This window comes from Mycosarcoma maydis, chromosome 14 (genome assembly GCF_000328475.2).
Source record: "Mycosarcoma maydis chromosome 14, whole genome shotgun sequence".
In the NCBI taxonomy this organism is placed as follows: Eukaryota; Fungi; Basidiomycota; class Ustilaginomycetes; order Ustilaginales; genus Mycosarcoma; species Mycosarcoma maydis.
Window position 1 is genome coordinate 368,043 of NC_026491.1, and position 13,986 is coordinate 382,028.

The window sequence follows — 13,986 nt, forward strand, 5'->3', positions numbered from 1 at the left end:
TTCCGGGCTGCTGACTGCGTTAGAATCTTCTCGCGTGCCTGGGCATAGACAGTTCCAAATTGCGACCTGTCGATGGTTGCGCCAACGCTCTCTGCGGCGCTGCTGACCAAACGCCGGCATGCCGAAGTTAGCGGACCAAAGATAGAAACGTCTAGCGGTTGCATCACATGTGGCGTGTGGTGGCAGCATGTATGGAATCATGTCGTAAAAAAATGAAAAAGTCGTCCTAGGAACCACCCTGACTGGCTCCTAGATGGCTTCTCGCAGGTGGCTCCTAGGGTGGTTCCGAGGACGACCATCCTCTCATTAGCTTGTCGGCCAGTCGCATATGAGATCACACACAAGACACAAGTCCTGGTATTCACGCTTGGAGCAAAACAATAATCACGAATGAATGCATGTATTCGTAGCCTAGCAATCACGAATTCGAGAAGGTACTTATGACTGTTGCAAGAGAGTTATTCACGATTCATAATTGTACTGCAAATCTTTCATAAATTAACGTTGCACTCGTGACTTTTGTTTGACTCATGACTTCAGCACCATGCATATATCTAAGCATTGATTAAAAATTACAAAATCACGAATGTACGAACACGCTGTACTCACGACTAATTATGAATCGTAAATCATTTATAGGAACAGTAATCGTGAATCGTGAATCACAAATAATCACGAATCACAAATAACGTACTGTATGTGGTCTATATGCATGGCTTAACTTTCATATACGATTAGATACTTTTGTCCACGTGTACAAAGGATCATCTCGAGAACTTTATGCTAGTTATATGCATGATGATTCGCGATTGACAACGTAAAAAGAAATGAAAATGCGTGTATGTACATGCGCAAACAAGTACGAATTATTATATGATTAAGTTCGACAAAAAGCCATCGTAATCTTCACATCATAACTGTTAATATTTAGGTAAATCTTTAGCGGGCGCTAGATGATCGAAGTCTCCCTTTCTTTAGAGAGGCGACTGGGACTGAGTAGTGGTCGAGAAATGGTTTGGAATGTATTTGGGTAGTTTGTTCTGGACAAGGGACTAACTACAGAGTCACAAGTGTGAGTGTCCCCTCTTGTATTCACGATTTATGTACATGAGTCGACTGGAGTATCCTACATGAGCTTCTCCCTATACGTCAGCTCCTCATACAGCTGACTAGCCGTGGCCACGACTGACCAGATGCATGAGTCTGTTCTCCCTCAGGTTCTTCCACTTGGTACGAGTCTGTAGCCAACGGCATATTCCCACAGTCGTCCATCGACTTGTGCGAATTTACCCTGGGCTTCTCGCTACCAGCGCTATGTTATGAACCGGGTAAACTCTGACGTTCTGAGACACCTCGTCGTACCTGTCCGGTGACTGAGGGGGTTGTGGACGTTCCGCGAGCTTACTCGTTCCCGTCCGGTCACTCGTGTGTACCGTTCGAGTAACTGCAAAGGTTGCATGATTGTGGGCGATCAGACTAAACGCCAATCGCAGATATTCTAACAGTGATTGGAAAGCCCTGGACCGTAGCTGCCAGAAAGTCGTGAGTGGTATTCTATCACGAATCTGGATAACTACGTCTTCTGGACTGGCCTGCTCAGTCGTGAGTCTCCAGTCCTCAATCCAATCGAACACGTATGGAGCGAGCTCAAAAAGCGGCTAGGTCAGAGTAAAGAACACCCGACAGGCATGCTTGAATTACAGCACAGACAGGAAAGCTGAGAAGCAGGACTTTCTGAAGGTGTAAGACAAGCATAGGTTGTAATTATTCGTGATTGCGATAGCATGTCGTGAAGTAATGGTTTGTGCCGACACGGGTTTTATGTGGGCAAACACGAATCACGAATCACGAATCACAATCGTAAATAACGAATCACGAACCACGAATCACAATCGTGAATCACGAATTTTCAAACGGACTGTATCTGTTCAGATATTCATGATTCGTGATTTAGAACAGCAGACTGGTCTTCTCGACAACGTCCCTTCATCCGCTCTCTTTTCTCTAACGAATCAGACAATCGTGAATGGTGAATATAGACCTCTAAAAATACATTAAATTATCTTTCACGTCTCAAGCCCAGGTGGCTTCAATCTTAATGCTGAAGAAAGCGCTTCTGAAGGCGCGTGACGCTAAAGCGTCACGCGAGTGATTTCAAACAACGCGAGCACGAAAACTGTAGTTAGTAAGTCGTAAGGGCGAATTTTTCTGTACGGTAAACACGAGCTAAGTTAATTTAATTATGAATCACGTCGTGAAAAAAGGAAAAAGTCGTCTTAAGAACCACCCCGGCAACCACCCACGGGTGGCTCCTAGGGTGGCTCCGAGGACGACCATCCTCTCAACAGCTCGTCAGCCAGTCGCATAGGAGATCACACACATGACACAAGATCTGGTAATCGCGATTGGAGCAAAACAACGTATGTATTCGTAGCCTAGCAATTGAGAAGGTACTCGTGACTGTTACAAGAGACATGAGAGTCAATAGCAAAGTCAGCAGCTTGCTGCAGCATCGATCGCAGCTCGTGGCTACAAAGCTCGCGAATCGTGAATGATCGACTCGACCAGCTCTGTATAGGCGTCTGGCCTTTGCGACCAGTCGAATCACAGGACGGGCACGCCGTGCAAGGATGGCGGTGATTCCTCGAAGGGCGGGAGAGGGTCCCGTGGCTGCAAGCCCATTCGATGACGAAGCTCGTCTCGGAACGGCTTTTGCAGTGTCCTGTCTCGTTTGGGACCCCCTCCGCCTCTGTGAGAGGTGTCAAGCGGCACCAGAGGGTGATTTGTGGCGGATACAGCACGAGCGGCTGCAGGGTCGAAGCGGTGGATCACATCGTCAAGCCAGTGCAGCGACTGGGCAATGCTTTGGTACCTTCCTCGCCTACTCTCTCAGCAGGTCTCAACCCTGACGCCGGTCTCACCCTCTCAACGTTGATACTCTGAACACACTAGCGTTCTCGGTATCACCCAGCGGGTCACCCTGCATCTCTTGGTAGGCCCTTGCATCTACAAACTTCAGTCAGGATTGCCGTCCTTATTGCCGTCGTCCATCGTCATATCTACGTGAATTGGTTCCGTCGTATTCCGATTGGCTTTTAACCCCTCCGTCTCATCTCACCATCGCCATCCTACCACGCAGCAGCTCGACATGCTTCTCAGACTCGTTTCAACAAAGCTCCGCCGATTGCCTTGACCTGCCCAGATACGCTCTCACCTTTGGCAGCGTTCTGACATTTTTCTTGACACTCGTCTGTAACCATGCAGTGCCTCTACCCATACGCTACCACCATAGTCGTCGAAGGCGCCTCCTTGCCCATCGTAGATTAAGTCGAGCTCAATCATGAATGGTTTCAACTTGGCTAGCCAAACCACCGCCCTTGAGCAGTCGGTGCTCGGCAAGCCCCATCTCTTGTCCACCAACCATGGACCGTACTGCAGCCTCCAAGCGCCTGCGGCAAGCGATCCCGATCCCGCTCAGAAGCTACGTCTTTGTCCTCCTCGGCCTCAGCAGCTTCTCGCCATGCCTCGGTCTTCTCATCCGACAACGATGGCCCCGAGTCTGCATTCGATTCGCAAACCAGCGTTGGCGAGCAGACGCCCTCCTCTCGCAAGTCACTCTCCGCCGATGGCCACAAAAACTCCTTCGTTAAGTGCCTAGTTGGTAAGCATCATCCTATTCCTTGTCGCCAGCTTGCCCGCGCATGATTCGTGATTGTAACCCTGCTAACCCGCTCCATTCATCTCGCTGGTCTCGCTCACTCGTTTGGCTGCTGGCCCTTCACTCACTCGTCCATCTCACTCGTGACTTGCCCGCTCGCTCGTTGGCTTAGATTAATATATCATATTCATGATTGTATCGACAACATCTGTGGCGTATTGAGCTGTCTGCTGGGTCCGGTTGATTTATGATTGATGCGGGGTGGTTCCTAGGTCGACTTTTTACTTTTTTTCACGACGTGAATGATCGAAGTCTCCCTTTCCTTGATGCTTAGAGAGGCGAGTTGGAACTGTAGTGTTCGAGGATGGTTTGGAATGTATTTGGACAATGTGTTTTGGACAAGGGGCTAACTACAAAGTGTGAGTCACGAGTGTTCCCTTTGTAACGTTATTTATGTACATGAGCTGACTGGAGTATCCTACATGGGCTTCTACCTATACGTCGGCTCTTCATACGACTGACTAGCCGTGGCCACAACTGGTCAGATGCATGAGTCTGTTCTCTTTCAGGTTCTACCTCTTAGTACGAGTATGTGGCCAATGGTGTATTCCGCTATGGCATGAGTCATGAGAACAGCAGAACCCTCCCGCCAGTGTAGCTAGCGGATGAACTTCGTACGAGCTTCGATCGAACACTCATGACCGGAAACCGCGGATAAGATTCCCCATGCAGCGGCACCTACTTGTTTCCGTCCGGTGGTCACTCATGTGTTCCGGTTGGGTGAATGAAGTGTGATTGTGGACGATCGGACTGAACGCCAATCGTGAATCGCAGATGTTCTAACAAGTGGCCAAGTTACAGGTAGTGGCAAGGTGCTGTAACCCTAAGTCAGCTCAGGCTTAGTCACGAGTCGTGAATAGAGCACGAGGGCCCGAACAATGTCTCGACCTGGAGGTGAAGATGGCGGGATAAAGTAAGTTAGTTGAAGAGGGAGGAATGGGGGATTCATGATCTATGATTGTGGTTATGTGCAGGGTGTATGCGCTTGTCAATGTGCCGGAAACCTCGCACGAAGATAGGTTGCTATCGCCACAACGAGTTTGGGCTTGTTTAGAATCAGGTTATGAGGCGCTGATTTTGTTTAGGTAGCCAAGTTTGCGAAGAAGTTGATCTAGTTGCTTTTGTGGGAGGGCAAGGTTTCGTCAAAAATGTAGGCCACTCTCTCGGATCCCGCAGAAATCACACCGGTCAGTCTTGCCCGAGACTTTGCGCGCCCTGATGTATGAATACGTGCCTACGTGGCCAGCTCTGCTGAAGAGTACACCACGGGAAGAAGCTAACGTGATCCCGAGCTGACAAAGGGGTTGACTTTGGGGACGGGTCCCTCCCTCGTTTACAAGCCAATTTAACGCTCAGAACAGAGACGGAATGGAAGGCTCAAGTGTCGAATTCATGGAGCGTAGGCTGCGACTCGAATCGCACGTTCACGCTGTCGTTCGCTCTTTGCACAAGGAGGCATGGCTTGCAGTCTCACACATGTCGAAAGAGGAGAGTATGCAAGTCATGAGTAGACAGAATAGCAATAATTCATGATTCCATGATAAACCTTGTTAGCCCAGGAAGAAGTAATGTGTTGACAAAGCATGACGGCTAGCTTTAGAGCAAGCGACAAGGGTGACTTTTGAGAGAGATGGAACCGAGAAGCCCGTGTGGTATTATTTCCTTAACAAGAGGACCGTTGGTCGATGCGCGCGAGACAAGTAATGTAGGATATGAGGGGAGACAAGCTTACTTGTTGTCAGTGGACTCGTTCTCGCTCGACATACGCCTCATACCGGCAAGCTCGTTGCTGACACAGTTCTGATTGTCGTTGAGCTTGCGGTCGTTGACGACAAGGCCGAGAATGATGGGTGGCACAGCGAGCACGATGGCGACAATGAGAAGAATGTGCATGTAGTCGTTGTAGGCGTTGATCATGCCAGTCCTCTCAGGGGTGCCGATGGGGTATTGAGAGACGGCGGTGAAAGGGCTTGCATAGATAGCAGCGCGCTGGGTCGCGTTGAGCATGGGAAGGTACTTCTCGTAGTAGCCGGGGAGCACGTTGGTCTGAACGGCGCCAACGAGGGCATTGCCACAGGCACCACCCATCTCGGTGAGGAGCAAGAAGTAAGCAGTGACGGTGGCAACGTCCTGATGACGAACGCTGACTTGGGCGGCAACCTGGAGGGTGATACCGAGAAAACCACCACCCATACCCTGAAGAACTTGGGGGAAGACAGCCTGGACGTTGGAGGAGCCAGAGGAACGGTATTTGATCATAAGACCAATGCCGAGCAGTCGAATGCAAGCACCCGAGATCATAATCCACTTGTAGTTCTTAGTGCCGAGGGAAAGGAAGCCGGCAGCGATACCGAAGACGGTCAAGGCAAGCGATTGACAGTTGGAGAAGTAGGTAGCACCTGTGTTGTCGTAACCCATGACGATGAGAGACCAATAGTAGGCAGGAACCCAAGAAGCGTAGAAGCTGAAGAAGTCGAAGAAGCCGATGGCGGTGGCAAAGTGGACATCGTGGTTGAGCCTCCATCGCCTGTTAAGGATAGGCTTTGGGGCCACACATTCCCATACACAGAAGCTGATGAGCATGACACCGCCGATAACGAGCATGGCGATGATCCAGCCGGTAGACCAACCGTTGGGTTGGAGCTTGGCGAGGTTGACAGGAAGAAGGATGAGGAGGAAGCCGACGCAGATGAGGAAGAGGCCGAGGGCATCAATGTCAATGAGGAAGTTGTAAACGGCGGCCAGGAAGGACATGTGCTTGTAAGGGCGAGAAGGGACGAGGCCCATAGCTCGGGCCCTCCTCTGGTTGATGGCAAGAGCGAAAATGATGGAGAAGGCAGCGACGGGAGCGCAAATGCTGAAGAAGCCGGGACCCCATCGCCAGTTAACAGCAACGATCTTTGGGTAGATTTGAGCCGAGGCCCAGAAGTTGATGACATAGGGAAGGCTGACAAGGCCGATGGCGGCGCCTCGCCACTTGGTAGAGATGTAGTCGGCCAGAACGATCTGCTGCATGATCTGGACACCAGTGTTGCCAAAGGCATAAATGACGGTACCACCGGCGACATAACGAGTGTTCTGTGCTATGGCGATGATGACAAAGCCAAGCACCCAAAGAAAGACGGAGAGAGCGTAGGCCTGAGCACGACCGAAAACGTCGGCGAGCTTAGCGATGGGGAACTTGCCGACAGCGATAATGACAGCCTGAACAACCGAGACGGCGGTATAGGCGGGGTAGTCGTTGAAAGACGTGGTGGCGTAGGTCTGCCAAGCCCACATGGTGTTGTTATCGAGACCGTAAAGGTAGGCGACGAGCGCAATGCCGAGAATGCCCATCCAGAGGGTCCAATCGGCTACAGTGCGACCAGCTTCAGCAGCGACGACACCGATCTGCTTGTCGGCAAGCTGATCTGTGTGGTCATGCGAGTCATGGGAGGTATCCCGATGCTCGACGTTTTCGGCGTCGAAAGGACGCGACATGTTGAAGTATGGGAAGTGGGAGACGAAGAGATGAGGAGGGAAAGACGAAGGCGGAAGAAAATCACGAACAAGAAGGACAACGTTGGGGGTGTCACGCAGGAGTTTCGTTATCAGATGGCGCCGCGCTATTTAAGTTGAGGGATGTGACAGATTGCTTTGGTTCCTGTCCATGCGTCTCGTCTATCAACGAAGCCCCAGAGTTGTGCCGTGCCAAATGGAGAGCAAAAATTAGACGAGGAAAGAAAGAGAAAAAAAATTACTTTTCGTCTAGCCGAGTAAGATGGAACATGCGCCAAGCAGCAAGGAGCACCAGGGCAGTCCAAAGAAGAGAGGCTTCGCCCATCCGTCGACGAGAATAGCTTCAGGGAAAGTGGAGCCGGCAAAAGTCGGGCAGACAAATTTTTTCCCACTTCTTTCTCGAGCAGGTCAGAGCAGGTCCCAAGCAGGAACATGGTCTGTACATGCCAAAAGAAGCCAAACAGAATCGTGATTCTTGAAAAGGAGAAAGCAAACTTCATGTGCTGCAGTCATGCGCTGCAAATGGGGTTGGAGCGAGCCATCGGATTGGTGGAAGCCCACGGCTGATGCAGCGTCGTTCAGCAAACGAGCTGCAGACGGCAAGCAAAAGTTTCACACCATCGACACAGGGCCAAGCGGCAAGCAAAGTACTCGAATCGTCCCGAAGAGATGCATGTACACGATCCAATGACAAGCTTCTTTGCGAGCTGCCTTTCTCCCCGGGCGTAATAAGGCTAGCCAGCCACGAGCACGAGCACGAGCATGACCAAGGCGATGTTCCATGTTGTAGGAGATGTCAGCTTGCCCACGCTGTCTGTGTGCTCTGGTTTTCATCATGATCAGATTTTTTTTTTTTGGTCTCTTTTGGTCGGATCAGATAAGAGGGGAAATGAGTTTGTTCATTATATAATCCGCTTGCAGACAGCCGAACATTCGAAACGCGTTTGCCAAAGAAACTCAGCTTTGAGACAACTTTAAGAAAGGTCTACTCGCTTCTTTCACATATGAATATTACACATCCATACTAGCACTTTTCAAATTTGTATTCAAACAGCCGGTTCGTTTGCTCGGATATTTTGTATACGATCAAGAGCGTGAGCTGCAGTCGTGAGTCAAGACTGTGAGCCTTGAAAGTCTGCCAAGACTTGAGGCTAAAACCCAGAACCGCGCTCGCATTGACTACATCGGATCTGATAAACGGACAACACAGACCTGCGCCCTCTTGAGGCGGATTCACCGCAGACTGACACTCGAGACTGTCATGTACGCGCATGAGCTTCTACGACCAAATTTTTGTCTTTGTCATTCGTGATTCGGTGGCTGTCTGCTTCTTGTTGCTACTAGCACCGCTCTCGGCCGCTTCTCGCCCTTGCCCCGTACCCAGAGAATGAGTGAGCAATACCGCTAATGCCCGTCGATTCCTTTCCTGTATTATTAATATTATTTTGTTCTTAACATGGGATGGCCATTCAGGGCTGCTTTCGTCTCAACTGCTGTCGCCCATTGCGGCCGATTCCAAGCCTTTCTTTACAAACTGCATATGCAGTCGCACTGCTGTCTAAAGAATGCAGCTCGTCAACTATCAGACCAGGCCACTCCCAAACCTTTCTGAAACACTGATCGGACGCGTCTCGATCGCGTAGAGAGCTTGGACAGGCTAGACGAACACCAGCAGGGCACTCGTGCGAGCTCAACCGCACATTATCCTCGTTTTCAGCCATGCCATAACCAGAACATGGCGACACACGTGATTCAATGCGTCTTCATCAATCGCAAATGCAACGGACTTTTATTAATACTTGTTCTGACAGTCGTGAGTGCGGCGAATGCTCTTTCGCATATATTCACGATTAATATTTGCGGAAGTACAGAAGCTTCAAAGCCTAAAAAATCAATAAAATTTGAAAATCAAAGTTTTTAGAGAACAATTCACGATTGTGGATCATGAGTGAATATGCACATGCGGAGGAGAATCACGAATCGTGAACATCGGAGTTTGCCTCCTCAAAGCTGCGAGTGGGTTTGGGATGAACGGCGCAAATAGATGTCTAGTGTATTTTGATTCGTTTGAGGGTATGTATACATCGTATGCAGACACCAACATGATCTGTGCTTGGCCACAACTAGGCAGACAGATTAGCCTCGTTGAGAGACTCAGCCTGTCGCATGAGAAGTTCCATCTCAAGCATCTCACAATGTTCCTGCAGCGTGCTCCGCTCCTCTGCCAAGAGTTTGTACGCCGTCTGAGCCATACTTTCCCGCCTAGCCAAACTTTCGACCTCTTTGCGCAGCGAGTCGAGTCGGTCGGCCTTACCACACTGTTCTCCCCGACCGAGATACTCGAATGTCTCGCGCGAAATGGCCGCTTCTTGCAGCGCCTTGAACTGCTCCTTGGTCGAATTCAGGAGCGCCACGCTCCGCGCCTGATAGCCGCCTAGCACTTTCGTCAGCATCTTTTCGCCCTTGGCCGCTTGTGATGCTATTCGAGCCATCTTGGCGCGTGTCACCTCCAATTGTTCCACAAGCTGCGACTTGTTGTTTCTTGCCTCGTACCATTGTTGCTTGAGCGCATCCTCCAGTCTTTGCATACCCTCCTCGTCGTCATTGAGCGAAGCTGCCACCATACGTTTCAGAGCCTCCTGATTGGCACCGGGGAATCCAAGCTGTTCGGCTAGCTCTTTACGCATAAGCTCTCGAGCGGTAATTAAGGATGTATCGGACAGCGTATCGAATTGCACCGCCTCAGGCTCGGGATGCTTGCCTCCAGCAATGGGATGCACGTTGGCGTCGTGATGCAAGAGTTGGGCCGTTTCGCGTGCAACGAGAAGCTCTACCCGATCGCGGTAGCGAGAATCAATCTGATTGTGCAAGCGCGACAAATCGACTTGTGCCGGTCGCGGCAGATTGCGACGCACAACTTGACTGCGGCGCGCCTCGGATCTGGCTTCCTCCTCGGCGGCTTGACGAGCAAGTCTGGCATCACGTTCCGCTGCGTCCTCTTCACTCATAGCAGGCTCGTTATCAAGTCTGCTGCTCGAATTCGCTTGCAATTCGACGTCCTGTTCATCGACGACAATGTCAAAGTCGTTCTTTGGCGCGGGCAACGATGAGAGACTCTGCCTGAGGTGAGACTGGGCCAGGCTACGTGCCCGCTTGAGCTCTCTTGGCGTCTCATGACCAGCTTGAAAGCTATCGTCGACATTGAGACCCAAGTTGTCGCGCAGCGGCGTCCTTTGTGGCGTGCTGGTGTCTGCATGGAGTCTCGAGTCGCTTGCCGAGGCTGGAGTCTGTCCGTTTCGGAGACCAGGTGTCAAGAGCGGGTTGGGTGTTTGAGGTACGAAGGATCCAGGCGTCTGAATACCCGAGGATTTGGATGATTGCAAGTCCACGTTGACATCGCCCAGGAGCGGGGTCTGCATTGAGGATATGAGGCGAAGATGGTTGGCCTCTCTCATGACAGAGTCTTCGTGGGCTGCTAGTTGAGGGGTACGGGTCGCTTTTGCCGAATCGAGCGCCGAGTAGTTTTCGAGCAAGCTGTCGGTAGCATCGCTAGAGCCGTCTTGAACTAAGAAACGCGCACGTTCGCCTGCTAGGCCGATCTTGACGATGGCTTCCAGCTCGTCTTGGCCAACTTGAGCAGCGGGCAGGTTGAGTTTGCGCCGCTTGGTGATTTGGTCAGCTTCCTTGAGCTTGCGAATGTGCTCGTCACTTGGACCTGCGATCGGCTGTTTGGCTTGTTTGTTTTTCTCCTCAGCCTCACGCTGACGCTTACTCTTTGTGGCATCTTCGGGGCCAGCGTTTCGATTGTTGAGCTCCTGCAGCGTTTTGCCGATGGGTGCCTTGTACGATTTGGAGGTCTCGGCGCTCGTGTCGTAGAAGCCGGGAAGCGGCTTCTTCTCGAATGGAACATCGGCATTGTAGTCGACAGAACCCTTCTTTGGCTTTTGTTTGATTGTGATGCCAGCAGCTTTGAGCTCTCTGCGCTTCTGAAGCATGGCAAGACGGCGGGATTGCTCGAGAGCGCGTTCTCGGGCCTTGCGCTTGGCCTTCTTACCTTGTGTGTTAGCAAGTCGTGCTCGAGCTTCTGAAAGCATCTCTTTTTCATCTTCATCCATGTCGATGGGGTCAGGCCTGGCAGGTTTGGTTTCCGGATCTGGGTCAATTTCACCGGGGCGTAGACGGCGGACGTCATCTGCGCTGGGGACGGCTTCGCCGGTGCCGATGAGACCGAGAGAGCTAGAGGTAGCCTGATTGTCTTGAGCCTCGGCCTGATCGAGAAGCTTCTGATAGCGCTCAAGACAGTGATTAGCGGTTCTGCCAACAAGTGGGGCTATTGTGCGCCACTGTGTAGGCATGAGCTTGGCAAGGTGAAGGAGCTTTTCATCTTCTTCTTTGGACCACTCGGTCTTCTTAATGGAAGGGTCGAGCCATTCGTACCATCTGGCTTTGCACTGTTTTGGTGTCTTGCGGACCAAGAGCGACGAGATACGCGCCCACTGATTCTTGCCATATTTGGAGATGGCAGCCTTGAGAATCTCATCTTCAGTGTTCTTCCACACACCGCCTTTGATGATGACGCGAACCATGTTGACAATGAGAAGCCTGACAGCGATGAGACGGAATGGAAAGGCGCACGTGGCGAGGGATGAGCCCAAATCTGGACACGCAAAGCTGTCCGTACCGCTTGGTGTCTCTGTTGAGTTGTCGGGTAGGCGAGATCGAAAGTCGACGACGTTTGTAAGTGCTTATGATTTTGTCTGAGAAGGAGAAGCGTAGACAAAGGGTCCAGCTAAGAGGCAAAGTCAAAGGATGAAACTGAGCTAGGGGATGATTATGTCATGCTCACCACATTCACGATTTATTCGGATTTGATGGAATCGAGCAAGCAACATCGGGACCATCGCAAGGATGGATCAGAAAAAACAGCGATGGCTTAAATTGTTTCACGCTTGCTTGTCGCGTGTTAACATAAAATATTGTTGAATCATTCACATTCACGATTCGTGATTAAGACAACATATTAATTTTCTTGATGACCGTGCCGCGGCCATTCTTTGGTGACCCTCAAAGACATGACGGTATGACTGTGTCACTGTGTTTGCCTTGGGATCCAACGTATTCCGAGCCGGTTACAAAGCCCAAGGCGTTGGAGTAAGGCCGTTTGATAGTCGCTGCGTGGAATTGGGCCTTGGGTTACAGATGTGAAACTGAGGCAGGAGGGTGCATTGCATGTTCTAACAGGCAACGAGGCAAAACAGCACATGGATGACGAAAGGTTGGCCATTACAGAGCAAGTACAGGCTGACGAGGTGAGATTGCAAGTATAATTCATTGAATCATGGTAAGCACAAGGCGCAAGAGGGCAAAGCACTGGGCTATGTATGAAGCAGCGAGGCAGAAGAGGATGGAAGCTTGAATCCAACCATTTGAATCCAAGTCGATGTTGCTAAGTTGTTTACGATTCGATGGAATCGTGAATTGGAGCTCAGAGGGAGGGCTCGATGGGCGCGGTCGGTTGGCGGAAGCGGTCTGTGACATGTGCGAAGAATCCTGAATGTCAAAAGAGCTTGGAGTGGAGCAGCATGACTTGTTATCCACAGACAGAATCAGGGAGGCAGCTGCCAGGTACACTCCTGTCGACGTCAGACTGCCTTAATAAGACATGAATCACACGGATGACATGAGACTCTTGTGGGACGTTGGAAGACTCGGCTTTTCTCATACAACAGTCACGAGTCATAAAAGGCTCGCCGCAGCGTGGGAACAAAAAGTGTTGAACACATTCACGATTCACGATTCACGATTCACGATTCACGCTTCACGATTGTCGGACGCAGCGCCGAGAAAAGTAACACAACTTGAGCGTAGGAAAGCATGCGACGCGAGTTGGCGCGACCTCTCTCTTGTTCTTTGTTCTTTTGTTCTCTGTCTTCTTGACAACTCAATTCACAACTGTTGACCGAACCATGAATAGCGAGTTTACGACTTGAACTTTGATCGAAGCCAGAGAGTGCAGAGAATACTTATTCGTGACTTTGAAGCTGACACATCGCAAACCGAAATGCCAATACAAAAGTTTTCGAGAATGATACATATTGAGAATACAACTTCTGCTGTAGGCATGGAATTTGAAGGGCTTTAATATTTTAATATAACGTTATACTACATGTACAGAGTGACCCCTGAAATTGGCTTGATCGAAAAGAGATGCGGGAGGCATTTGTGATGGTTGATGAATGCAAGGTGCTTCGTCGGAGTACAAAACGCGAAATTGCAATTTGAAAGGAACGGTTTGCGTATTCATAGTATCTATTAATATAATAAAAGGGGGGCCGTTCGTGATTCGTGATTGACGTGCGACCGACGGTAGACTGTTGCATCGCTTTGTTCTTTCCAGCTGCGGTTCTGCGCGCTCGGTTCTCTTAGCCTCGCTCCAAACGGGGGGACATTTTTCCTTTAAAACTCTTTTTTTTCTTTTTCTTTTTCTTTTTCTTTTGCCGATGTCCGGCTCGAGGCGCGCTGCTGAGCATCGACGGTCGAGGGAGCAAGAACCACAACGAGGCGCGGCGCATCAAGCGAGTGCGGTGTTCCAAGTCTACAGGTTCCTCGCGCAAACCACGAAGAGGGAGGAAAAAGAGGGTGCTGTTCCCTTTGTCCGTAGGTTCGTCTCAGGTCTGCCCGACTTGCACATGCCATAGCAGTCGTGATTCACGTTTGCCTGTCTCAGTGTTGGAATCACGGATACTGAAACGCTCCTTCCCCCACTATAC

At 50.5% G+C, this 13,986-nt stretch overlaps 2 protein-coding genes across 2 annotated transcripts; both read right to left on the reverse strand.

The window, feature by feature from the left end:
- Positions 1-5,446: 5,446 nt before the first annotated feature.
- UMAG_04410 (putative siderophore iron transporter mirC) lies at positions 5,447-7,198 on the reverse strand (the record flags this gene model as incomplete). Its single annotated transcript, XM_011392803.1, has 1 exon — positions 5,447-7,198. The coding sequence occupies one exon, from the start codon at positions 7,196-7,198 to the stop codon at positions 5,447-5,449; it is 1,752 nt and encodes a 583-aa protein (XP_011391105.1).
- Positions 7,199-9,339: 2,141 nt separating this feature from the next.
- On the reverse strand, positions 9,340-11,802 carry UMAG_04411 (uncharacterized protein; the record flags this gene model as incomplete). The annotated part of the gene is made up of 1 exon (XM_011392804.1): positions 9,340-11,802. One exon carries the CDS (start codon positions 11,800-11,802, stop codon positions 9,340-9,342), a length of 2,463 nt encoding a protein of 820 aa, XP_011391106.1.
- Positions 11,803-13,986: the final 2,184 nt, after the last annotated feature.